The sequence below is a fragment of the Aotus nancymaae genome, unplaced genomic scaffold (genome assembly GCF_030222135.1).
Source record: "Aotus nancymaae isolate 86718 unplaced genomic scaffold, 86718_ANA_hifiasm-v0.15.2.pri h1tg000030l, whole genome shotgun sequence".
NCBI lineage: Eukaryota > Metazoa > Chordata > Mammalia > Primates > Aotidae > Aotus > Aotus nancymaae.
Genome location: NW_026988443.1, coordinates 21,939,836 through 21,962,164, shown reverse-complemented (window position 1 = coordinate 21,962,164; position 22,329 = coordinate 21,939,836). Strand labels below are relative to the sequence as shown.

General features: G+C 55.0%; 2 protein-coding genes across 3 annotated transcripts in view; one reads left to right on the top strand and one right to left on the bottom strand.

Annotated features, from left to right (window-relative positions):
- KCTD19 (potassium channel tetramerization domain containing 19) overlaps positions 1-11,308 on the top strand; it is a 36,470-nt gene extending 25,162 nt beyond the window's left edge. The window contains exons 6-16 of the mRNA XM_021667085.2: positions 1,655-1,865; positions 3,043-3,203; positions 4,444-4,544; positions 5,319-5,461; positions 5,662-5,745; positions 6,024-6,138; positions 6,545-7,172; positions 9,218-9,409; positions 9,588-9,742; positions 10,073-10,174; positions 11,060-11,308. Coding sequence (XP_021522760.2) covers positions 1,655-1,865; positions 3,043-3,203; positions 4,444-4,544; positions 5,319-5,461; positions 5,662-5,745; positions 6,024-6,138; positions 6,545-7,172; positions 9,218-9,409; positions 9,588-9,742; positions 10,073-10,174; positions 11,060-11,173 — 2,006 coding nt within the window. The 3' untranslated portion in view covers positions 11,174-11,308. The remainder of the gene's footprint in view (positions 1-1,654; positions 1,866-3,042; positions 3,204-4,443; positions 4,545-5,318; positions 5,462-5,661; positions 5,746-6,023; positions 6,139-6,544; positions 7,173-9,217; positions 9,410-9,587; positions 9,743-10,072; positions 10,175-11,059) is intronic.
- On the bottom strand, positions 11,263-20,690 carry PLEKHG4 (pleckstrin homology and RhoGEF domain containing G4). 2 transcript variants are annotated; one of them, XM_012468223.2, is made up of 21 exons: positions 20,192-20,690; positions 19,931-20,026; positions 19,732-19,855; positions 19,553-19,646; positions 19,098-19,175; positions 18,901-19,017; positions 18,631-18,729; positions 18,389-18,537; positions 18,096-18,234; positions 17,878-17,994; positions 16,304-16,486; positions 15,525-16,027; positions 15,205-15,451; positions 14,385-14,474; positions 14,076-14,297; positions 13,816-13,986; positions 13,557-13,734; positions 12,710-12,826; positions 12,329-12,565; positions 12,127-12,242; positions 11,263-11,928 (listed from the first exon to the last, which is right to left on the bottom strand). In XM_012468223.2, exons 1-21 carry the CDS (start codon positions 20,688-20,690, stop codon positions 11,923-11,925), a joined length of 3,582 nt encoding a protein of 1,193 aa, XP_012323646.2. In that variant the 3' UTR covers positions 11,263-11,922. The 2 variants fall into 2 exon arrangements, with proteins under 2 accessions (XP_012323646.2, XP_064239254.1); XM_064383184.1 differs by lacking the exon at positions 20,192-20,690 and having other exon boundaries at positions 19,931-20,080.
- Positions 20,691-22,329: the final 1,639 nt, after the last annotated feature.

Genomic DNA, 22,329 nt, shown 5'->3' with positions numbered 1-22,329 from the left:
GTTCTTCCCTTCATGGTTTTCACCAGGGCCGTTCATCATTCCATTTCCCAACTCCACCTCCATGGAATCTACTGTGCATGTTGTAGGGCACCAGCTACCTGAGCGTGGCTTCAGCCGGCATCTTGAGAATGTGTAGAACTCCATTGCACATGGGAAGCTTCACTTGGGCATCACAAGACATTTCTCCCATGGCAATCAGGCCTTTCCTTATCTTCAGGCGTAGATTTCCCAGTCTTCTCCCAGACAAATAGAAACCTGTCCTCTTCGCTGGGCATGGTGGCTCATGCCTGTAATCCCAGGACTTTGGGAGGCCAAGGCAAGCGGATCACTTGAGGTCAGGAATTCAAGACTAGCCTGGCCAACATGGTGAAACCCCATCTCTACTAAAATACAAAAATTAGGCAGGTGTGGTGGCGTGCATCTGTAATCCCAGCTACTTGGGAGACGGAGGCAGGAGAATGGCTCGAACCCAGGAGGCGGAGGTTGCAGTGAGCCTAAATTGTGCCACTGCACTCCAGCCTGGGCAACAGAGCAAGACTCTGTCTCAAAAAACAAAAAAAGGAAAAGAAAAAGAAACCATCCTCTTTGTGGGGAGTAGCATGCTGCAGCAGGTCTCAGGACCCTGTCCCAGGGCCTTATAATCCACTTAAGGCGATATGAGTTCAGTCCCTTCCCTCAAAGCCTTCTGTTCCTCAGAGAACATGGATCATTGTGAAATGGTAGCGCAGTGCTTGCTCCACAGAGCAATGCAAAGATTGAGAAAGTGTGTTGACAGCCAGGCTCGGAAGCTGGCAGCACTCCTCAAACACAAAGAGTGGCTTTAGCCTTGTACAAAGCATCACAACTAAGGGAAACAGCTGCGGTAACCTTTGAGATGAACAGAGCTGACCTCAAATCCTAGCCCTTCCCCTGCCTAGCTTTGCAGTTTAGGGCAAGATACTTCATTTGCCTCTCGGCAGTTTCTTCAACGTGAAATGATGATAGCATTACCCCCTCTTGTAGGGTTGCTCTGAGGATCGGAGATGATCTACGAACATCCCCCAGCAGTGTTCCCGTTGGTACATTGTTGCCACTGGAGGAGAGTCCTGAAGGCTGTGATAACTGTGTTCTCTGGATTGTACCCTGGGCCCACTGCAGGACAAAAAGTTCCCACCCATAAGCCAGCAACCCAAATACCCACCCTGAAAGTAATACCACACAATATTTCTCTGGGGGAAATTCTGCCCAGGAGAGCCAGTAATAGGGGCTGTGAATCCAGAAAGCCTGTAGCACTCATTGAATTTCCAGGCTATGGTTGCCAATCTTTATCCTTGGATGGTTATAGCAGAGCTTAGAACTAATGGAGACTCCTGCAGAGGCTGGGGCCAGATGGCTGCTTTCCTGAAACTTTTGAAATTCAGATGCTAGTGATATAGCGAATGAATCCCCCCATTCCCAACTCACCTCCAAACAAATAGTTATGACTTCTAAGCCTGAGTATACAAAAAAATTTGTACTGATTTTGAGAAGATCTCAATTTGGACTGTGCAAGGAAATATCATCCCTCTGAGCTTCCTCAGTATAATGGAGGCAGCAGTAGGAACTGAGCCCCACAGCCTCCAATCCAGCTATGACCATGGGAGGCCTAGGAGTCACCCCTTTCTCCCTGGTACAGGTGGCTGTTCCCGGACCACCTGTCCTCCCCTGAGCCCTGGGAAGGGGGCCCGCACAGCCAGCTTGGAGTCTGTGAAGCCGCTCTACACAATGGCCCTGGGTCTGCTGGTCAAGTACCCAGACTCCGCACTGGGCCAGCTCCGCATCGAGAGCAGACTGGATGGAAGCCGGCTGTACATCACAGGAAACGGTGTCCTCTTTCAGCATGTCAAGTGAGGCCCTCCTCAGGACATGCTGAGTCCCATCACGTCAGCTCTGCCCTTCCCTAGGAATAACCTGGGCCTTTCCCACTAGCCAGAGGGCAAGTGTGTCCTTGGGGCCAGCCCATCATTTTAGCCACTCCCACACCAGCACCACCACACTACCACCAGGTTAGGGCCTCAAAGGAGAGGGCTGGTGCCAAGGTACAAGGGTCGCTAAAGTTCAAAGGCTTCAGACCATTTCATATTTCTGTCCTCTGCAGTCTATTTCCCTGGTTCTAGCCCTGTGCTAGGTCTGAGGAGACCAGGCCACAGTCACACCCTCAGGGAGCTGGGTACCTCCCCATGTAGACCCTCTGCAAAGGTCCTCCCTCCACTCTTGGGAGGCTTACTCGACACACAGAAAGGCCAGAGCCAGGGGTGAGCCCCTTAGAAGCAGGGCAGGGCAGGCTTCCCAGAGGTGTGATCCTTGGCCCTTGCTTTGTGGGATGAGCTCAAGTGTCCTCATTAGTGCCGGGGCAAGGAATCCAACCCTGTTTTGTAGAAGGGCAAACTGAGGTGCAGAACAGTAGAGCAACTCTCTTAGGGTGAGAAAATAGACTGGCACCAAAATCGAAGGTAGGAGTGGGATTTTTGGAGCCCCTAGGAGAGGGTCAGCTGACCCTTAATGCTGTCTTTTCCCATATTGTTGTTTTGGGCTCTTTTAGCCCATAAAGTCCATTTCTCTCAGAGATGTCCACCTTGATGTCACAGAGGGCAAAGAGAGGTGCCTTCGGAGGGAGGGTTTGAAGAAGGGGGTTGATGTTCAGACCCCAGCCTTTTTCCAAGACTATGGCAGGCTGCAGCATGGTGACTGAGATGTCTTGGGCAGATGTGTATGGGGACAAGAAGGGATTGTTTCCCTGGCCGGACCCTGGAACCTGAAACAGGACCTGGAGACATGAAATTAGTCAATTTAGAGGGCTTTGCTGAAATAAGTCAAGCTCAGCTCCAAAAATGTGACCCATTGTCCAGGCTTACTCTCCTACAAGGTTAACTGGATTTCCAGTTAAAACAAGGAAATGATATTAATGATGCCTGGTTTGAGCCAGTGTTGTGGCAAGGTATCCTAGGCACAGAAAGTTTACAGGCTTAACTCTCTTTGGGTGCAGTGCTGATGTTCTTCATAACAGGTCTTTCCTCTGGGCAGGAATTGGCTGGGGACTTGCCGGCTGCCCCTGACTGAGACCATTTCTGAGGTGTACGAGCTTTGTGCCTTCCTGGACAAGAGGGATATCACCTATGAGCCAATGAAAGTGGCTTTGAAAACTCATCTGGAGCTGAGGACTTTGGCACCCATGGATGTGCTCAGTAAATGAGAAAGCTTCTGAGTTTGAATTTAGCATCAGGGGAGTGTCTGGGGGGTTGGAAGGAATAGATGAGGTGGCCAAGAGAAGGAACTGTAGATGGAAGAGGAGGGGAAAGCCAGGCCAATATTTTGGGTTTGTACGCAAGGGAAAATTTCATGTTAAGTGCTCCCTCCTCACCTCTAAGGCCACAATTCATCTCGAGCCACAGACAGAGCTGTTACCCAGTCTGGGGCGATGCAGGACCCCCAGGGCAGGCCTGCCTTGACCCTGGGAGCTGACATACTATGCTTCTCACAACCACACAGTGGGGAGCCTCCTCTGATAAACAGAGCTGTCCCTGGGTCCATTTAACAGCCGAAGAAGAGTTTCAGAGAAGAAAACTCGTTCAAGTTACACAGTGGTCAAGCTGGGGTTTGACTCTGAGTCCAAAGCTAATGTTGTTTTCACCAGCTGCCTGTAACTTCTTACTAGCAAAAATTTGGGGGGCAAAGTTTAAGCTGTATTACTATCACTTAGCAACATTCAATATTTATTGAGTACTGGCCATATACCTGGACAAGAGTAGACATTGGCGGTACAGAAGTAAGCAACACAGACTTAGTCCCTGTCTTCCTGGAGTTCATGGTCTAGTTGTATACATCTTATCTCTTAGTTGTATAATCTAGTTATATACCCTTCATTCATTACAGAGCTCATTAGAAACTGCTTCCAAAACATCAGAACAAGGCCTACATACAGTCATCCCCAGGAAAAGGGGCATGGTTTTCATCCTCCTAGTATACAGCCCCATTCTCCAGACATGCCTAGAGGCTTGGTCTCATAAAAGTGACAGGGGTTTGATGAGAGTTGGCTCCAGGACATTTGCCAAACCATGCACACAAATACACAAAGGGAGACTCCTAGCTTCAGTCTGAGTGGCCCCATGAAAAGCCACACACCCAGCCAGAAACCAGAGGCAGTTGGCATTGTAGGTTGACAGGGTCATCAGCCCAGCTTTCCTGAGAGAGGAGGGTCAGGTAAAGAGGGGCAGTGCCCTTGCCTGCCTCACCACCCAAGAAACAATATGGTGAGCAGCAGGCAAGGTCGATGTCAGGGATTTCTGATGCTTCTCAGAGTAGGCAACACAATATAACTGAGGAAGATATTGAGACTTAACATGAAATACACTACTGACCAAAGGGTCCTACCTGCTTTCCCTTCTGGCCATATGATGATGTGTTCTATTTCCTTGATTCCCATAGATGAGTGGACAGCAGAGATCACTGTGTATTCCCCAAAACAGATCATCAAAGTATATGTTGGAAGCCACTGGTATGCAACCACCCTGCAGACACTGCTGAAGGTACTGCTAGCCTCGGCCACTCTGATCCCCCTCTGGCTTCACCACCTGAGCTGCTCTGGGGGCCATCACCTGGCCTTCACACAGCTTCCAGCACCTGCTTAGAACAAGGGCTTTCCCCTGACTCCACTGCCCAAAGTGCTCTTAATAGAGCAGAAGTGGACCAGGTGTGGTAGCTCACGCCTGTAATCCCAACACTTTGGGAGGCTGAGGCAGGTGGATCACTTGAGGTCAGGAGTTCGAGACCAGCCTGGTCAACATGGTGAAACCCCGTGTCTACTAAAAATACAAAAATTAGCTGGGTGTGGTGGCACATGACGTAATCCCAGCTACATGGGAGACTGAGGCAGGAGAATCGCTTGAACCCAGGAGATGGAGGTTGTAGTAAGCCGAGATCGTGCCACTACACTCCAGCCTGGGTGACACAGTGTGACTTTCTCAAAAAACCAAAACAAAACAGAGCACAAGTGGACTGAGCAGCCTGCTGGGAAGCCCCTCCGGAGTTTGGGTAGGGAGGGGGCCAGCTCTAAGAGGCCTGAACTGAGAAGGAGGTACCTTGAGAGGATGGTCTAGGGGCCATAAAAAGTTGAAGCAGGGATGATGTGCTTCTCCCTGGATGCTCTGCTCCCCACCATGGTTCCCTGTGACTGACAGACAGGGAGACGGAAATCCCAAAGCCTCTGCTGTAGTGTAGTTGGGAAAGGGAGTGAGAAATTGACCTGCCTCTTACTAAAGACCTAGCCTCTGAGACTGAGTCTGTTATCCAATTCCCTCCAGTATCCAGAACTGCTGTCCAACCCTCAGAGGGTGTACTGGATCACATATGGACAAACCCTGCTCATCCACGGGGACGGCCAGATGTTCCGACACATTCTCAACTTCCTGAGACTTGGCAAACTATTTTTACCATCTGAATTTAAGTAAGTGAAGCAAGGACATGGTAGGATGAAATCACGAAGGCTCTCCCTTAGCAACAAAGGAGACCTGAGTTGCAGCCTTCAGGGAGGAGGTTATACTATTTCCATCGTGGGAGCTGTTGGCGGTGGCAGCTCCAGGAGCTCATGCCCACTCCTGCACTCCCACCCTAGCTGCCCAGCCGGACATCTCCTTTTGTTTGCAGGGAATGGCCCCTCTTCTGCCAGGAGGTGGAGGAATACCACATTTCATCCCTCTCAGAAGCCCTTGCACAATGTGAAGCATACAAGTAAGGAAATTTTATCACGACTCCACGTTTAGAGTTTGGGTCTTTACATTCCTCTTGAAATCCTGTCCTAAGCCCACTTTCTAAAGGATTCTGTTCTCCCTGGGGTTGAGGGAGTGAAGCAGGCCCATGATTGGCCAGTGACCTAAGCAAAACCCTTTAAGCTCCCCTTCTTCCCTGCTGTCTAGCATTAACTCCCAGCCAAAGGGCAGACCTGACCAACTGGCCAATGGCCTGATGGAAGTCTCTGCTCACTAACCGACCCCTCTGGGTTTCTGCAGGTCATGGACTCAGGAGAAAGAATCTGAAAATGAAGAAGCTTTTCCCATTAGGAGGCTGCATGTGGTGACAGAAGGTCCAGGGTCACTGGTGGAGTTCAGTAGAGACACTAAAGAAGTAAGCCCCAGACTCCTCTGGTTGGTGTTTTCCTCAAAAACCACTACCACTGGGCTCAGGGTGGAGCAGGGCAGGCTCAGCTACTGAGGGGTACAGCAAAATAAGAACAGGGCCTACATGGGTTCTTAGGACAGGACGTGGCTTCTGAACCTTGAAGGAGGCACAGGAACTTACTGGCCACTTGTGGCCTGGGATGCTAATTGTATCTCCTTTTGGAGTGATAGGCTACTGCGCTGGCACCACCCCCACTCAGGCTGAGCAAAGTTCAAATGGGTGACCCCTGTTGGGGATGAGATTATTCAGAGAGAGCAAGTGAAGTCTTAGAAGCCCAGCTTATTTGATCTTGGGCAAGGCATTGGTATCAATGCCCAACATATCAAGAGTTACTGTGCCCCTCCCTCCCCAGACCACAGCCTACATGCCTGTGGACTTCCAAGACTGCAGTGATAGGACTCCATGGAACAAGGCTAAGGGAAACCTGGCCAGGTCCAACCAGATGGAGGAGACTGAGCAGTACACCCGGCCCATTCAGGTGTCTCTATGCCGAAATGCCAAGAGGGCAAGCAACCCCAGCACATACTCACACTGTCCTGGCTTGTATACCAATCCCAGACACTGGGGGAGACACCCTAAAAGCCCCACCAAGAAGAAATGCACCACAATCAACCTCACACAGAAATCTGAAACCAAAGACTCTCCTGCTACTCCCATGCAAAAACTCATCTCCCTGGTGAGAGAATGGGACATGGTCAATTGCAAACAGTGGGAATCCCAGCCACTGACAGCCTCCCGGAGCAGCCCCTTGGAGGAGGCCACCCTGCAGCTCCCCTTGGGAAGCAAGGCTACTTCCCAGCCCCGCACCTCAGCTGCCTGGAAAGCCCATTCCACAGCCTCAGAGAGGGATCCAGGACCACAGGCAGGGGCTGGAGCTGGAACGAAAGACAAGAGGCCAGAGCCAACCTTTAAGCCATACTACCCCCAAAAAAGAGCTGGTACCCTGAAGGACTGGAGCAAGCAGAGGCCCAAGGAGAGAGGTGAGTCCGGTCCCACCTTGACCTAAGTCTTATTCACAAGAGAAGGCAAACTCCTTGGCTAAGATGGCAGAGCAAGTTAGTGACAAAGGAGAACTAGAGCCCCCCGCTCACCAATGCTATCTTTGTGCCAGGCAGCACAGAAATGACTGGCACACTGGCATGGCTGGAGGGGCCAGGAGAATACACATGGTGAAGGGATGAGCGCTGTGGGAAGGGGGCACCTATGAAGTAGGAGCACAAAAAAGGCTGAGGGCTGGGGAGTCAGCAGGGGAAGGAAAGATAAGTCCAGGGTGTTTGGAAGCACAGGGCATGGATCTAGCTGGAGGACAGGGCTTCACGTGCAGACATAATAAAAGATGAGGCTGAAGACAGAAGTCTACAGGGCTGGCCTTGTGGGCAGATTCAGGACATGGTACTTTGTTCTGCCCAGGATGGGAGTGAGCAGCCTCTGAAAGATTTTAAACAAGAGCACAGGGTCAGGTGTGCTGATCGGAAAGTTTGCTCCAGGAGCAGAGGAAATGCAGCAGGAGGCCGGGCATGGTGGCTTAAGCCTGTAATCCCAGCACTTTGGGAGGCTGAGGTGGGCGGATCACAAGGTCAAGAGATCAAGACCATCCTGGCCAACATGGTGAAACCCCATCTCTACTAAAAATGCAAAAAAAATCAGCTGGGCATGGTGACGCACACCTGCAGTCCCAGCTACTCGGGTGGCTGAGGCAGGGGAATTGCTTGAACCCAGGAGGTGGAGATTGCAGTGAGCTGAGATCACGCCACTGCACTACAGCTTGGGTGACAGTGTGAGACTCCATCTCAAAAGAAAAAAAAAAAAGGAAATGCAGCAGGCGCTAGGTGTTGGAGGCCACCTGGAGTTCTTTCTAGGCTGGGGAAGCAGGCTAGGCAGCTGGGGGAGGTAAGGAGGGATAGGCCGAGGAGGAGCCAGGTTTCTAGCTTGTGTGACTGACTGCAAGGGGATGGTGGGTCCTTACTTAGGTGCGGGTAAGAGAAAGAGCAGAGCTTGGGGAAGGGCACATACTGAGTGTGAAATGCCAAGGGACATCCAGGTGAAGCCCAGGAGACAGCAGAGGCTACAGGGACTGAGCTGGAGAGAGAGCGTTGTGTGGCCAGCTAAGGGGAGGTGGCCAGGGAAGTGTGCTGAGAACCACTGTGCCAGGCTGTTGCCTCTGCTCCCTCAAAGCCCTGCCTGTGGTATTCTGTCACCTTCCCTATTAGTGGCTCCAACCCTGCTTGGAGGGGCCTTCTTGGACTCTGCCTGTGAGCTCTAAGTTGGTCTGTCAAGCTTAGGGTGAAAAATGTCCACTCTTTGGACATGCATCAAAGGCTGGTCCCAAAAGCTCTCAACTTACACTTTTATAAACATTTCCAGCCCTCAGCTGGGTTACTGTCAGCCCCATTTGATACCAGACTTCATTCAACAGAGGAATTTGGAGTTTTTTGGAGTCCCAAAGTTTTCAGGATTTGGCTTGCAGTGATTGCCAGGGCAATGAAGAGAGGAGAGGCTAGGACAGGCCCCTGCCAGCCCAGGGTGTCACTTCTGAGAAACTGGAGATAGCAGCTGCTGCAAGGCTGGGGTGACTAACTGTACTGGCCTGTCACCAGAGGTCCCCTCCCTGCTTGGGCTCTGAGGTGGCTTAAGGAGAGCCCCTGCTTGTGTAGATTTCATGGTAATTGAAGAAAAGAATTTAAAAAGCCTGGATGTGGTGACTCACACCTGTAATCCCAGCACTTGAGGCCAAGGCGGGCAGATTGCCTGAGGTCAGGAGTTTGTGACCAGCCTGACCAACATGGAGAAACCCCGTCTCTACTGAAAACACAAAAAGTTAGCTGGGTGTGGTGGTGAGCACCTGTAAACCCAGCTACTTGGGAGGCTGAGGCAGGTGAATCACTTGAACCTGGAAGGCAGAGGTTGCAGTGAACCAAGATCACACCACTGCACTCCAGCCTGGGCAACAAGAGCAAAACTCCATCTCAAAAAAAAAAAAATTAAGAAAAAAAAGGAGAGCCCCCTCCCTACATTGTTTTCACAGAAAGCACTGCAGCTGAGCATCCTCTGACTGATGCCAGTGAGATAGACAGTCCAGGGGTCATCCTCAAAGTGACTCACCCCCCAGTGGTGGGCAGCGATGGCTTCTGCATGTTCTTCGAGGACAGCATCATCTACACCACACAGATGGACAACCTCAGGCACACACCACCCACAGCCAGCCCCCAGCCCCAAGGTGAGGCTCTGGAGCCAGGCCCAGCCCTGAGCCTCCTCGTGAGGATGCCTGAGCCCCTCCCAGGGTACTTTAGGCAGAGACAGTGTCCCCTGGGAGCCCTACCCTTCTCCCCTCCTCACAGTCTCTAAGGCCCTAGCTGTTGACAGATGTAGCCACAACCACTTTCCTTCCTCCACAGAAGTGACTTTCCTGAGTTTCTCTCTGTCCTGGGAAGAGATGTTTTATGCACAGAAATGTCACTGCTTCCTGGCTGACATCATCCTGGATTCCATCAGGCAAAAGGACCCCAAAGCCATCACAGCCAAGGTGGTCTCCCTGGCCAACCGGCTATGGGTATGTGTGATAGGCCCCAGCCTCTGGGGCACCCTGTACCTTCTCCACCTCTTCCCCTGCCCCACAATAAGTGGTGCAAGGCAAGAGGAAGTAAGCCAAAATGGGGGTAAGGAGAAGAGGCCAGGGGAAGAAGAGTGGTGAGACAGGCAGGGATGGGCAAGCAGAGCAGTTGCACCTGGACCAAGCCTCGGCCAAAAGGCAGATTTGCAGTGACAGTGCTTGCCCCCCACCCCTGTGGCTCTGTGGGCCCAAGGAAGTCCCTGCTCTGCATCTCACTCTGAGAGGCTAGGAGCTGCCCCAGCCCTGCCTGACTGTGGGCTCTCCTGGCAGACCCTGCACATCAGCCCCAAGCAGTTTGTGGTGGATTTGCTGGCCATCACTGGCTTCAAGGACGACCGGCACACCCAGGAGCGTCTGCACAGCTGGGTGGAGGTGAGGGCCACTTGCAATCCCCATGGAATCCACCAACCCTGTGGATGCCTCAGATGTGCGTGTCTTGCTGCACCAGGACTGGGCCAGCACTTCTCAGAAGGCTAGACAGGCAGCTTAGGCCACTCCTCCCAGAGAGGGAGAAACTGGATGAAATTAACCAATCCAGAGTAGTCAAAAATCAGTATTCAGGCCACTGGTTTTTATAGTTTTCCTCCAATGATACCAACTGTGCCTTCATCACTAACAACTCTGGCCACAATTAGGGACACATATCATACGAGTCCAAGCCTTGACTCATATGGGAGTGAGACATTTTCAACCAGTGATACCAACTTCACCTATTTGGCCATGATGTGACCATTTGTGTACATTACTTCCATATTTAAACTACTTTTAAGCATTCTTTACAAAGAAAAAGAAAATGTTTAGTAATGATCAAGGTTTTTTTCCCCCTTTTCTGATTCCTTAATCTAATTTTAACATTGAGGTGGAAACAATTTAGGCAGATCCTCACTGATCTGACACTTCTGTAATCAAGGGCATTATTATAACACCTTTCACCGTAAGCACGCTAGTATCCAGTTACCATTAGGCATCCAGCTTGTATGTGGTTTGTAAAGGTGAGGTCAGCATGTAGGGCTAGAATGTGGAAAACTAGTAGCAGGAAACATGTTTTCAACCCTCCAGTCATTCTGCTCAGTTCTCTGATAACCACTTCTACCCCCACCCTGTGACATGCCCTTGGGCAGAGCTGAGCCCTAAGGCAACAAAAGTCCCCAACAGCCAGGCTTGCCCTGTCCCTGCCCCATGGGAGAACCTACCCACATGGAGCTAGAGTAGGCAACTGGCCAGGAAATCAGAGGTAAGACTGGCCTTTCCTTCCAGCTTACACTGCCCTTCGCCAGGAAATACGGCCGCTGCATGGACCTGCTCATCCAGAGGGGCCTGTCTAGGTCTGTGTCGTACTCCATCCTGGGAAAGTACCTACAAGAGGACTAGGGTGCCCAGAGATGCAGGCCCTCATGCCCCACCCACCAAGGCTCATTTTAACTGGACATTGCCCCAGAATGCATGTGCCCACCAAAGGGTACATATGAGTCTTTTTATTATAAAGAAATAAAAGAGTAAATCACATGTCAAAGAACTAGACGCCTTCTCTGAGACACCAAAGGCCTAACAACCAGTGAGATAATTTTAGACAACTATATTGAAAGTTATTCAAAAGGCATCAAGTCAAAATAATGAAACTGCCCCAGGAAAAAAGGGGCTGGGCCTGGGGGCCAGGATGGGCAAGCATCAGGGCACAGTAAAGGTGGATCTTCCCCTATGGGAGGTGAGTTCGGCTTGAAGGCCAGGAATTGGGGAGCAGCTGTGAGAAGCCCACCTGTGTTCCTCCTGAGGAAGGGGGGTAGCCTAGTCACTGCCCAGAGGCACATGGTCCCCAACCAGCCTACAGCATGGAAACACCCACCCACTATTCTAACCTATTCTTAACCCACAACTGCGATGGGAGCTGGAGACAGAAGGGATCTGTCCCCAGCTCTTCAGGCTCTACAGCCAGACTCCCCTAGAGAGGCCCCATGCCAGTTTGTCCAATGGCCACAGACATCAGAAAGGGTAGTCAACAGGGCTGCACACAGGCTGGAGGTAGCCCAGGTGTCAACCACACCCTGGTCACAGCAGATCCAGAGAGGTAATGTTCCTTGGAGCTGCAGGCTGCTCGATCCACTGCTTGTCTAGTCCCCGGCTCAGACCTGCAAGACCAGGTCAGGCATGAATGCCTGCTTCCCTAGCTCTGAGCCCAGGGGCTGTCTGGGGAATGGCTTTGGCCCACCCACCCCCAGCTCTACCCAAAGTAAAAGCCTTGCCTGGGCTGGGGAGCGGCTGGTCACAGTCACAGGCCCTGCCTGGGCTGGGGGAGCGCTGGTGGGTATAGGGCAAATGGCACTCACATAGAATAAGTCCTCGATGCCCCTACCCAGGGCCTGCCCTGACACACAGCTGCTGTCAGAGCCACTGGAGCCACTGGCTGATGGGCATTGGGATGAGACCTCTGAGTCCTCAGGAGCTAGGGAAGGAGACTGGGTGAGCTGTCAGCACGAGGCCCCAAATCCCAAGCCATGCCCTCCTGCCTCTGGCTAAGCCCAGACATACTCAAAGAGGGCAGGCTGCCCAGCTCCACCTCGGCCTCCAGTGGTGCTTCCTCTGGGAAGTTGGGGGGATACAGAGGACATCGGAGACCCAGAAGAGCCGGGTCTCTGTACAGGTGCAGGTTGAGGGATCCCAGAACAGAGCAAGAGGCAGGGTCTCCAGGAAGGGAGTTTGAGGCCCCCAGGTAGAGGCTGTCAGAGTCAAACGGGGCCACAGCAATGGAGGCCCGAGAGCGAACTTCTGAGTAAGAGAAAGGGTCAGGCTGGGACAGGCCAGAGCCTAGCCTGGCCCCAGATCCTGAGGAAAGCAGGGGCCAGCACTGTCAGAGGGCCACAGCTTTCCAATCCCACCCCCATCCCCACCCCCCTGTAGCCTGCCTGCTACCTCGGCACTTCAGGACATAGTTGATGGTGCGGTCATTGATAGCTTCCTCACTGGGGGCAATGTCTCGGAAGGCCTTGTTCCCCACACCCATGGACACCATCTCAGCCATGCGCACCTCTGGGTGGAGAGTGGGCATAAGTGGGACACTTCTGGACTTAAGCCTGTCCTTGGGCCTCTACCACCTCCCAAATAGGTCTTTCCTATACACCCACATCCAACACATTTAACTGTCCTGTGAGCTGAGCCTTTCTAATGCCAGGTGCTCCTCCCAACAATCCTGTGGGGCAGGTGCCATATTCCCCTTTTAGAGATGAGGCCCCTGGCTGGGCACAGTGGCTCACACCTATAATCACGGCACTTTGGGAGGTCAAGATGGGAGGACTGTTTGAGCCCAGGAGTTTGAGACCAGTCTGAGCAATAGAGTGAGACCGCATCTCTACGAAAAAATTTTTAAAATTAGCTAGGCATAGTGATGCATGCTTGCAGTCTCAGCTACTCGGGGGGCTTAGGTGGGAGGATTGCTTGTGCTCAGGAGGCAGAGGCTGCAATGAGCAGAGATCATGCCACAGCACTCCAGCCTGGGTGACAGAGCAAGACCATCTCCAAAAATAAAAAAAGAGAGAGAAAAAGCCATGAAGCCCTGATACTCAGAGAAGTTCATGTTGTATCCAAAGTCAGAGGTACTAACAGCAAAGCTGCCTGGCTTTGAATTCCTTTCTCCTGCACTGGTGGCTGCCGCTGAGCCTCCTCCCCGCTTTCCAAGCTTTTCCAGGTCCCTGGGCTCCTGTGGGTCAATGTAAGCTCTCCAGCAAGGGGAGTGCAGGGTGAAGGAAAGGCAGGGACCCACCCTTGCTGTGGACGGCCTGCCTCCAGAGCAGGCAGGAGATGTCAGCCGTCCAGGCTTGCTTGATGGCCAAGCTGGAGGCCTGTAGGACAAAGGTGTCCCTGGCTTTCCGGCGGCGAAACCAGATCTCGAAGCGCAGGTTGCTGTCCCCACAGCACTCAGTGAGACCAAGGTCTGCCATCTGTGGCCAGCAGGGAGAGAGGGGCTTGGTAAGGCACGGGGTGGGAAAACAAGTGTTGGGGCCCAGGGTGGGCAGACCTACCTTGAAGGAGCGCTTGTAGGCAAATGTGTCTACGCCTGTGAACCCGTGGCGAGGCTTGCTAAAGAGCAGCAGCTCCTCGAAGAGGAAGATGCGGCGAACGGACTTGTGGCGCCCAGTGCGCACCACGAACTCATCCTGTCGCACCAGCTGACCCTGTTCCTTGAGGTTAACCTGCAGAGTTGGGGGCCAGTGGGTGCCGGGCCTCTTTTGCCCTTTTTCCACACCTACCGCCTTGCCCAAGAAGGCCTGGGATGACTCACATCACAGCCCTGGATGGCGTCCATGGCCAGCAGGTCATTGCCGTGCCGCAGCTGGAAATGCACGAGGCTCTGGGCCTCCTGCAATGCGCTGAGCTCCCGCGTGGGACCCCCACAGGCCCGTGCCAGCTCCTGCAGCAGCAGTGCGTACTTGCCCATGCGCTGGATGGGCTTTAGCAAGTAGGAGGCCAGGTCCAGATGGTCCCCCAGTGCTTGCTGCTTGTCCTGTGGCCAGGTGGGAGGCCACTGAGTGGTTTGGGAGCATTCCCCACATCCACATCCCTTCCTCCTCCTAGTCTCAGGCTCACCTACCTTGAAGAAGGTGTGACCATAGCTGGACATCAGGGCATCAGAGCGAGGCTTATTCTTGCTGTAGAGCGCATACATCCCAAACTGCACCCTCTACAAGGACATGTGGCTCAGCCCCAGTGCAAAGGGGCCAGTTCCCTAAGGCTGGCACAGGCTAGACCACCCTCAGCTTGAGAAGACCAAGATGCCAGTAGATGGCTCCTGGGGAGGCCTCCCCCTACAGACCCGATCTGCCCTACTTTGAACAAAGGGGTGATCTGGCAAGAACAGTACTGTGCAGGGGGGTGTGCCCACAAGCCCCCGAGGAAGAAGCCCCTCGCCCTCAGACTGAGCCCCTGCCTTCAGCTCTGCTCCTCCCACAGCTCTAAGAGCTCACCTCACCTGGGACCATCCTGCTTACTACACTCAGACATTTCTTTGGTAAGCCCCCTTCCTCCAAACAACCTTGCACTTGTGCTCTTTCCTCTGGGTAGGACACTCACTCCAGCCCCTCCCTGATTCCTCAGCTTAAACATCAGCCCCTCAAAGGCTTCCTCTAGTGCCAGGTGTCCTGGCATTGTACTCAGGCCCTCTAAAGTGGAGGCCCTGCCCCGCCAGTAAGCATCAATCCTGCTTATTTTCCTCTTAGCTCCAACCATAATCTACAAATGTCTTTTTCACTTCCATGTCTCCTCTACTGAACCAAGGGTACCCTCAGGTGCAAGATCTTGCCAGTCTTGCTCATAGCTGTACCCAGCACAGGGACTGGCACCAAGCATGTGCCCAGAAACAACTTAGGGAGTGTGGCAAAACAAGCTGGGGCCACGTGGCCTGTCGGGCTTACATGGCGCAGGAAGGCATAGGCCACTCGAGGCGGGTGCCGGGTGCAAGCCTCCAGCTCACGCAGGAAGAAGTGGCAGTGGAAGTCCCGCAGCTTCTCCAGGTTGCCAAAGAGGTGGGTACGCTGGCCACGGAGGCCCTGGGGCACATCGGGGCGATCCAGCTCAGGGAAATAGTGCTCCACTGTGTACTCTAGGGCCCGGACATACTCTCGCTCTGTGGCCACCATCTCTGCCAGCACCAGTTGCAGCCTACCAGGTATGGGGAGTCAGGACCCAAGACATCTCCCCTCCACTGCCCTCCTGCCCTGCCCACTACCCACACCTGTTGGGGCTCCTGGGATCAGAGCTGCCTGGTGGAGGCACAGTAGGGGATGCCTGGGACTGGGCACCTTCTCCAGCCTCTGGTCTGCGGCAGGCACCAATAGTGGCCGCGTGGTGGCGGTGGCGGGCAGGTTCACTGAGACTCTGCCCCAGATTTCGATCAAAGCTGTAGGCCTTCCTCAGGGGAGGGTGGGCAGGTGCAGTGGGGACCTGGCTGACACACAGGCTAGTGGTGCTGCCCACCAGTGGTAGCTTCAGTGCAGTCTCAAGCTTTTGGTCCAGGGCCAGCCAGGTGTCCTGGCACCGTGCCCAGGCCCAGCGGCACTCCTGGCGGATGGCCTCTGAGCCTAGCCCTGTGGCCAGAGCCCACATCTTTCGGAAATGGGCAGGAGGCAAGTCAGGGTGCCTGGTCCAATGCAGCTGCAGCCGCTGCAACACAACCCCCGGGCGCTCCTGCTCCAGCTCTGCCAATACCTGCTGCCCCTCCTCAGCCCACGTCAAGGCCTGCAACACCAAGGCCAGACAAGCATTAGAGGGGGATCCCGCCAAGCCCGCTGGGCACTCTGCTCCTCTACCTACTCCCCATCCCCACAGGATGCTGACCAGGACCCAGCCCCAGCAGTTGGATTTTAGGGTCAGACTGAAGGCAAAGGAAGAAACTGCTCACTATACTCAGACACTCAGGCAGCATAACCAGGAAGAGCTCAGGCTGTGCTAAGGCTAGGGCTGCCACCCCTCCAGCTACAGGTATCACTTGGAGCCAAGGAGACTCTCACTCACCTCCCTGAAGAGCTGGAACAGCCTCTCAGCATCTGCCAGCTGCTGGCACCGCCTGGCCAAAGCCCTAGAGAATTCAGTCAGCTGGGCTCTCAGGGCCAGAAAGCGTGCCCCAGGGGGGCCCAGCTCAGCTCCCTCCCAGCCAGCCAGTGGCTGCAGAAACTTCTCTCCTTGCCTGACCTGCTCCTGCAGAGACAGAGATTAGGCTCAGCCAGCCCAGGCCTGGTGGTCCAGCCAAGTCCACCCAGATCCTTCCCGCTGACATATCCACATGTCCCCATCAAGTCTGTCCTGTGGTGGAAGATCTCTCCTTATCTCCCCACTCCCCACCCACATCCACTCCCCTTCTCCACAGCCAAAGTCCCTAGAGAAATTGTCTATCCTCACCATCCCATCTTGCCCTCCATGCCAGCCCTCTCCAGCTCCACTTTGCCATCCCCAGTGCTTCCCAGGCCTGACTGACTCCACCTCTCGGCGCCATTCAACCACTCTCTGCTGGACTCCCGTTGCTCCTGATTCTCCTCACTCTTTTCCAGTGGCTCCTCCTGCTCCCCTTTTCCCTCATCTAGGCCATTAAACACTGGGGATCTTGAGGACAGTGCACTCACTCTCCCAGGCACTCTTGTGTGACCAACTTCAAACATCATCCAAACACCCTCATACCAAGTCATCCTCCCCAGTCAGACCTCTCCTCTGAGCTCCAGGCCCAAGACCCAAGAGCCTCTCTCTCATTCCTCACAGCCATCTCAGGAGCACGCCCAAGACTGGACTCATGAATGCCCCTCCCCCAAGATGATCTCCTCTCCTAGTCTGTCAGGAACAGCACCCTTTCATTCTTGCAACATCCCTGTCCCTTACCCTCCCACATGGATCCACAGCAAATCCCATCAACTTCTCCAACCCAACTTCCCTGCCACTATCCTGGCCAGAGAAGGCACTGTTTCCCACCTGGACTACTGCAATTGCCTCTTCACTGCACTCCCCATGCCCACTGTCTACTCGGAAACTAAGGCAATCTTCCTAGAATACAGATCTGATTATGCGGCCCTCCTGACTAAACTTTACACTGACAGCTACAGGGCCCAGTGATGTGGCCACTGGCCAGGTTTGTCTCACTGCATCTCCCCCCACCCACTCTCCCTCCCTCTCTGCTCTGCATTTCAACCTCACTGGCCTTATGGTTCCTCAGGCATACCACCTTCCCTCCTGCCACAGGACCTTTGTGCATGCTGTCCTCCCAGTCTGGAATGTGCCCCCATCCTCAACCCTCTTCTCCCTAGTTGACCCCAACTTATCTTTCAACTCTTAGCTCAAAAGTCACCCCAAAAAAAGCTATCCTGACACCTTTTCTGGGTAAAGTCTTGGTTATACCCTCAGGCAGAATCACTTGCAGTGATTCTCTCCAGAGATCTTGCCTGGGTTTGCAGTCACATATATGACTGTGATTAATTACAACTGACATCCTCTGTGGGACTATAAGGTCCAAGACAGTAAGGAATTGCCTTCATGCATTTCTGCATTCCTAGTTCCTGCCATTGCGTCCCAATACCTGGGCATAAACAAGTGACCACACATACCTGGGCAACCTGGTACAGCTCCTGAAAAGGGCCTTGGGCCTGGAGCATCATGTCCAGCGAGGGTTCCCCAGGATCCTCCAGTGCTGGCCAGCCCACCTGCTGCAGCCACACTTCAATCTGGAGGGGCACAAGGAGGGAAAGGTGAAGAGAGCTGCTATGGGTGGGGTGGCACACATCTAAGATCGGGGCAGGGCCCACTCTGGGCAAGTAGTTCCAACCTGGTGCAGTCCGCCCTCCTGGGTCGCCAGTGTTTGGACCAACTCCAGGGCCTGTATTCGCTGGTTGCTCTGCAGGGTCAGTTGGTGCAGCAATCCATCCACATGGTCATATAGCTCAACAGCCTTGTCCATGGCCGTCCTGGAGTAGGGTATACTGTCGTAGACCCCCTGCCTTCCACCACTCCACCCTGTCCTGGCAACCACAGTCCTGCCTGGTTCTGAGCTAGCCAGATGAGTCCTGGCCTAGAATATGGTAGGCTGGGGCAGGATCTGAGGGCCGGGCTTGCACACACCTGTAGTCTGGGCTCAGGATCACCTCTGGGACCTCTTGCTTCAGCCATGTCAGCTCTGGGCCCCCCTGGCATTGTAGCCATGCCAGCCGTGGCGAGTCTAGCACCTGCTGCATCAGGACCTCTATCTGCTGTAGCAGCTGACTGACCTCCTGTGATTGAGGGCAATAAGCAGTGGAGGTGGCCGTGGGAGAGAATGAGGGAGACAGAGAGCATTCGTGGAAGGACTGGGAGGGGACACTCACCCTAGGTTCCATGGGCTGGGGCACAGCCTTCATACTTTCAATGGCCCCCTGGAGCAGGACACAAGCCGCCTGACAGTTCTGCAGTAGGGCTTCCAGCCGCTGTGAGCAGGGGCAGGCATGACCAGAGCAGCATGCAGTGTTGATCCCAGGCTTCCTGGGTTCCAGGCCACTGCAGCCAGCTTTGTCCTGTTCAAGCTAGCCCCAGAGAGGCTCCTCCACAATCCCAAGTTGCCAATATAACTGCCCCCACACCCTGCCCAGTGCACTGACCCTCCGGAAATCCAGCCAGGCCTGATGGCAGTAAGGCAGGCCTCCTCCTAGCCAAGTGGGCAGCCCCGCCGTTGGGATGTGGGTCAGCAGGCTCTGATGACAAGGCAGCTGCTCCAGCTTTTGAAGAAGAAGGTGTTGTGACCCAGGCCTGTGGGGAGGCACCCCCACCTCCACTCCTAGTCAACTGGGCTCAGTACCTGCAGCCCGGAAGGCACCTCCGCCAGCAGCATGCTTCCCACTAGCAGCACCTGGTGCACGGCCCCTGGGGCTGCTTCCTGCAAGGAACCTGAGCTCAGCCCTATCCCCAACTCTACAGAAAGGGGCATGGTGGCTCATGCCTATAATTCCAGCACTTTGGGAGGCAAGGTGGGCAGATCACCTGAGTTCAGGAGTTCAAGACCAGCCTGGCCAACATGGTGAAACCCCCTCTCTACCAAAAATACAAAAATTAGCCAGGTGTGGTGGTGGGTGCCTGTAATCCCAGCTACTTGGGAGGCTGAGGCAGGAAGATCACTTGAACCTGGGAGGTGGAGGTTGCAGTGAGCCGAGATCATGCCATTGCACTCCAGCCTGGGCGACAGAGCAAAATTCTATCACAAAAAAAAAAAAAAGAAAAGAAAAGGAATGAGAGGAGCTATAATCCAGTACTCACTTGTAGTTGGCTGAGCCCAAAGAAGAGGGAAGAACTTGGGGAACAAATTCGGGCATCTATTAGCACCGTCAGTCCCAGGGCCTGGACTTCAGGCCTAAAGGGGTGAGCTTCAGTTCAGTACCTGACTTCCAGTCCTCACAGCTGGCTCAGGTTCAGTCTCCCAACCCCCTCCCTCAAACCTGGGGATGCTTCGCAGGTAGAGTAGGAGGCGGATGAGTTCCTGGCTGCTGCACTTGGGCTGAAGCCAGGCTGGACTGTGGGCACACAGAAACAGCACTGCTCGACCTTTCACATCCCGAGTCCCTGTGGGGAGGAGGCAGTGAACTTCCGCACTGTTGGGCCACCTCACCTCCACCGCCTCTAGGGCCTCCCGACTACCTGGCAAGGTGGCCATGCCACTGGCCAGCAGCTCCCAGCAGAGGTCTTGGGCGAGGAGGCAGTCAGCAGGCTTAGGGAGGCTGGATCCACTGGGAGCTTGGGAAGGGAAATGACTTGGTTCTGCCTTGGGCCACCTATCTAAAGACCCCTCCTTGGACCTGGGCTTTAGCCTCAGTAGGGTCAGAGACCTCCAAGGTCTTGACACTCATCTCCAGGCATCCCCATTCCTTTCCCAGACTTCCCTAGCCCAGCCTCCCTTACCTGCCTCCAGCAGCTTTGACGATGTCTCTGATAAAGGGTCTCCAAGGCCCACAGGATCACTGTCCAATCCCCCAGGGCTCAAACCAGACGGCATCGCCCTGCTTGGATCTGGGTCCCCTACCAACCCTACCCCTGGGCTGTCACTCTCACCCTGTGCCAAGCTGAGGTGGGAGGACATGGGGCATAGGAGGCTCTCCACTCCAGAGGGGGCTGGCCCTTCTGAGAGGACTGAGGAGCTTTCTACTATGCCCCACTGGGCATCCCCCGATCCAACAGCCTGGGGTAATTGAAGCTCCCTGGACAAGCGGCTGCCCTGTAGCCCCTCATCCTGGGCTGCCCCCGCTGATGGTCTTGGAGCACCTGGGTCCTTAATGTGCATCTGGGAAGCAGATTCCTCCTCTTCCCAGGCATCCCTGAAACTGCACACAGCAAACCTCCAGTCGGTGGCATGGCCCTGGGAGTCTGGGGACTCATCCCCATCCTCTAGGGACCTTTCCATTACGCCCTCCTAAAGGTGGGCCTGCTGGGGGCCAGTGGGAGAGGGCTGGGGCTCCGTGTGAACCGAGCTGAAGACAGTCGAGTGGGACTCTGCAGGCAATGCAGGCAAAAGGCACTGGGCCGCAGGAAGTGCCAGTCTTGGTGCCGGAGCACAGAAACTGCAGTTCAGGCCTGGGGAGAGGCAAGAACGTTAAGGGTGTCCCTCTGAGCAGGTCCTCCGTCGCAAGCCCATGGGCCTCTGCCCCGTGTATCCCCACTCTCAGCGTCCTCACGGCCACGCTGTGCAGGCCCACGCCCGTCGGGGCGGCCCCACCACAACACCACGCTGCCTCGCGTTCGCGCTCCCGCCGGCCTCGCCGCGAGGCCCTGGTGCGCGCCCCCCGTCTCCCGCTGGCGACACTCACGCCCCTGGGCCGCGCCGCGAGGCACCGCGAAGCCGGGGAGACTTCGAACGGACCTCGGCTTCGACGGCGGGTACAGAGCGGCCGCGCGGCGTCGCGTGACACCGCCTCCCGGCCGCTGGGGTGGGAAAGCAGGGCCGCCGGGAATCAACGCCGCACCGCCCCCTGGGGGCCGGAGGTCAGAGCCACAGCCCGCGCAGGTCCCGACGGGGCACAGCCCGGCGAGCGGGGAAGCCGAGGTGCGGGTCCCGCAGCAACCCCCGCCCGCCGCGGTCCTCCCCACGGGCCAGGACGGCCTCCAGCCCCGCCTCGGCGCACCCCTAGGCCCCGCAGACCGCGCGCCCTACCCACGGCGTGGCTGTGCGCGTGTCGGGGCAGCGACCAACGGCCGGCAGCTCCACGGTGCCCACTCCCCCGGCCTGGCGAGGACGCTGGAAGCGCTGTCCCGCCGGGAAGGCCGCGGGGATGCTTGCGGGTGAGTGCTCAGGGGTCGCCGCGGGGCAAGGCAGGGCGGGGCTGAATTAGCCGAGGAGAGGGGAAGGCCTTCTGTGTAGGGAAGCGGGGCGCTGCCTCAGCTTGGGCACCCAGAAACAGGTCGCTTGATCCCACGCAGGATGGGGCTGCCGTCGGGGTGGGAGTGAGACCAATGGGTGGAGCTGACCCAGGCCTGCGAGAGTCCACCAGACCCTCCCCCGCTTTACCATCCCTGGCACCTCCTTACCGCCCTCTCCACAAAGACCAGTCCAGGAGGCTGGTGCTGAGGTGGAGTCCTGGAGCCAGAGCCCCGAACCCAGGACTGGCTTCTCCACTTACCTGCTGGGGGCACTCCAGGAACTCTGCTCTTTGAGCCTCACCCTCCTCACCTGTAAAAATGAAAAGTCATGTTTCTCCTGGGGTTGCCATGCGGACTAGGGAAGCCCCCCTGTGTTATACGTGCCCTGGCCCCCATTTCACCCCCGGTCAGGGGATCCTGAACTGATGTAAGTCACTTGGGTAGCTGTGCGATTTGAGGTCCCTTTGGGGCATGTGGGCTTGGCCTGACACTCCCCAGAATTTGTGAGAAGATTGTGGGAAGGTCAGCTCTGTGACCAGGAGAAGGCCCTGAGCCCAAGAGTGTGCCCAGGCCATGATCCCTGAGGAGACGGGGTACCAGGTGTAACGGCTTCCCTGATTCTAAGCCCTCTTTCTTGAACCTGGGCATTACAGCAGGCAAATTGGGACCAACAGCAATCTCCCCCA

What these genes read in the sequence shown, in the direction of transcription:
- PLEKHG4 (XM_012468223.2), bottom strand. Translation starts at nt 20,690, where the DNA reads ATGGAAAGGTCCCTAGAGGATGGGGATGAGTCCCCAGACTCCCAGGGC. An exon ending in TGTTCCAGCTCTTCAGGGAG is followed by an intron (nt 16,028 to 16,303) that starts GTGAGTGAGAGT and finishes TTGGTGTTGCAG; the next exon opens with GCCTTGACGTGGGCTGAGGA. An exon ending in ACGCCATCCAGGGCTGTGAT is followed by an intron (nt 13,987 to 14,075) that starts GTGAGTCATCCC and finishes CCAACTCTGCAG; the next exon opens with GTTAACCTCAAGGAACAGGG.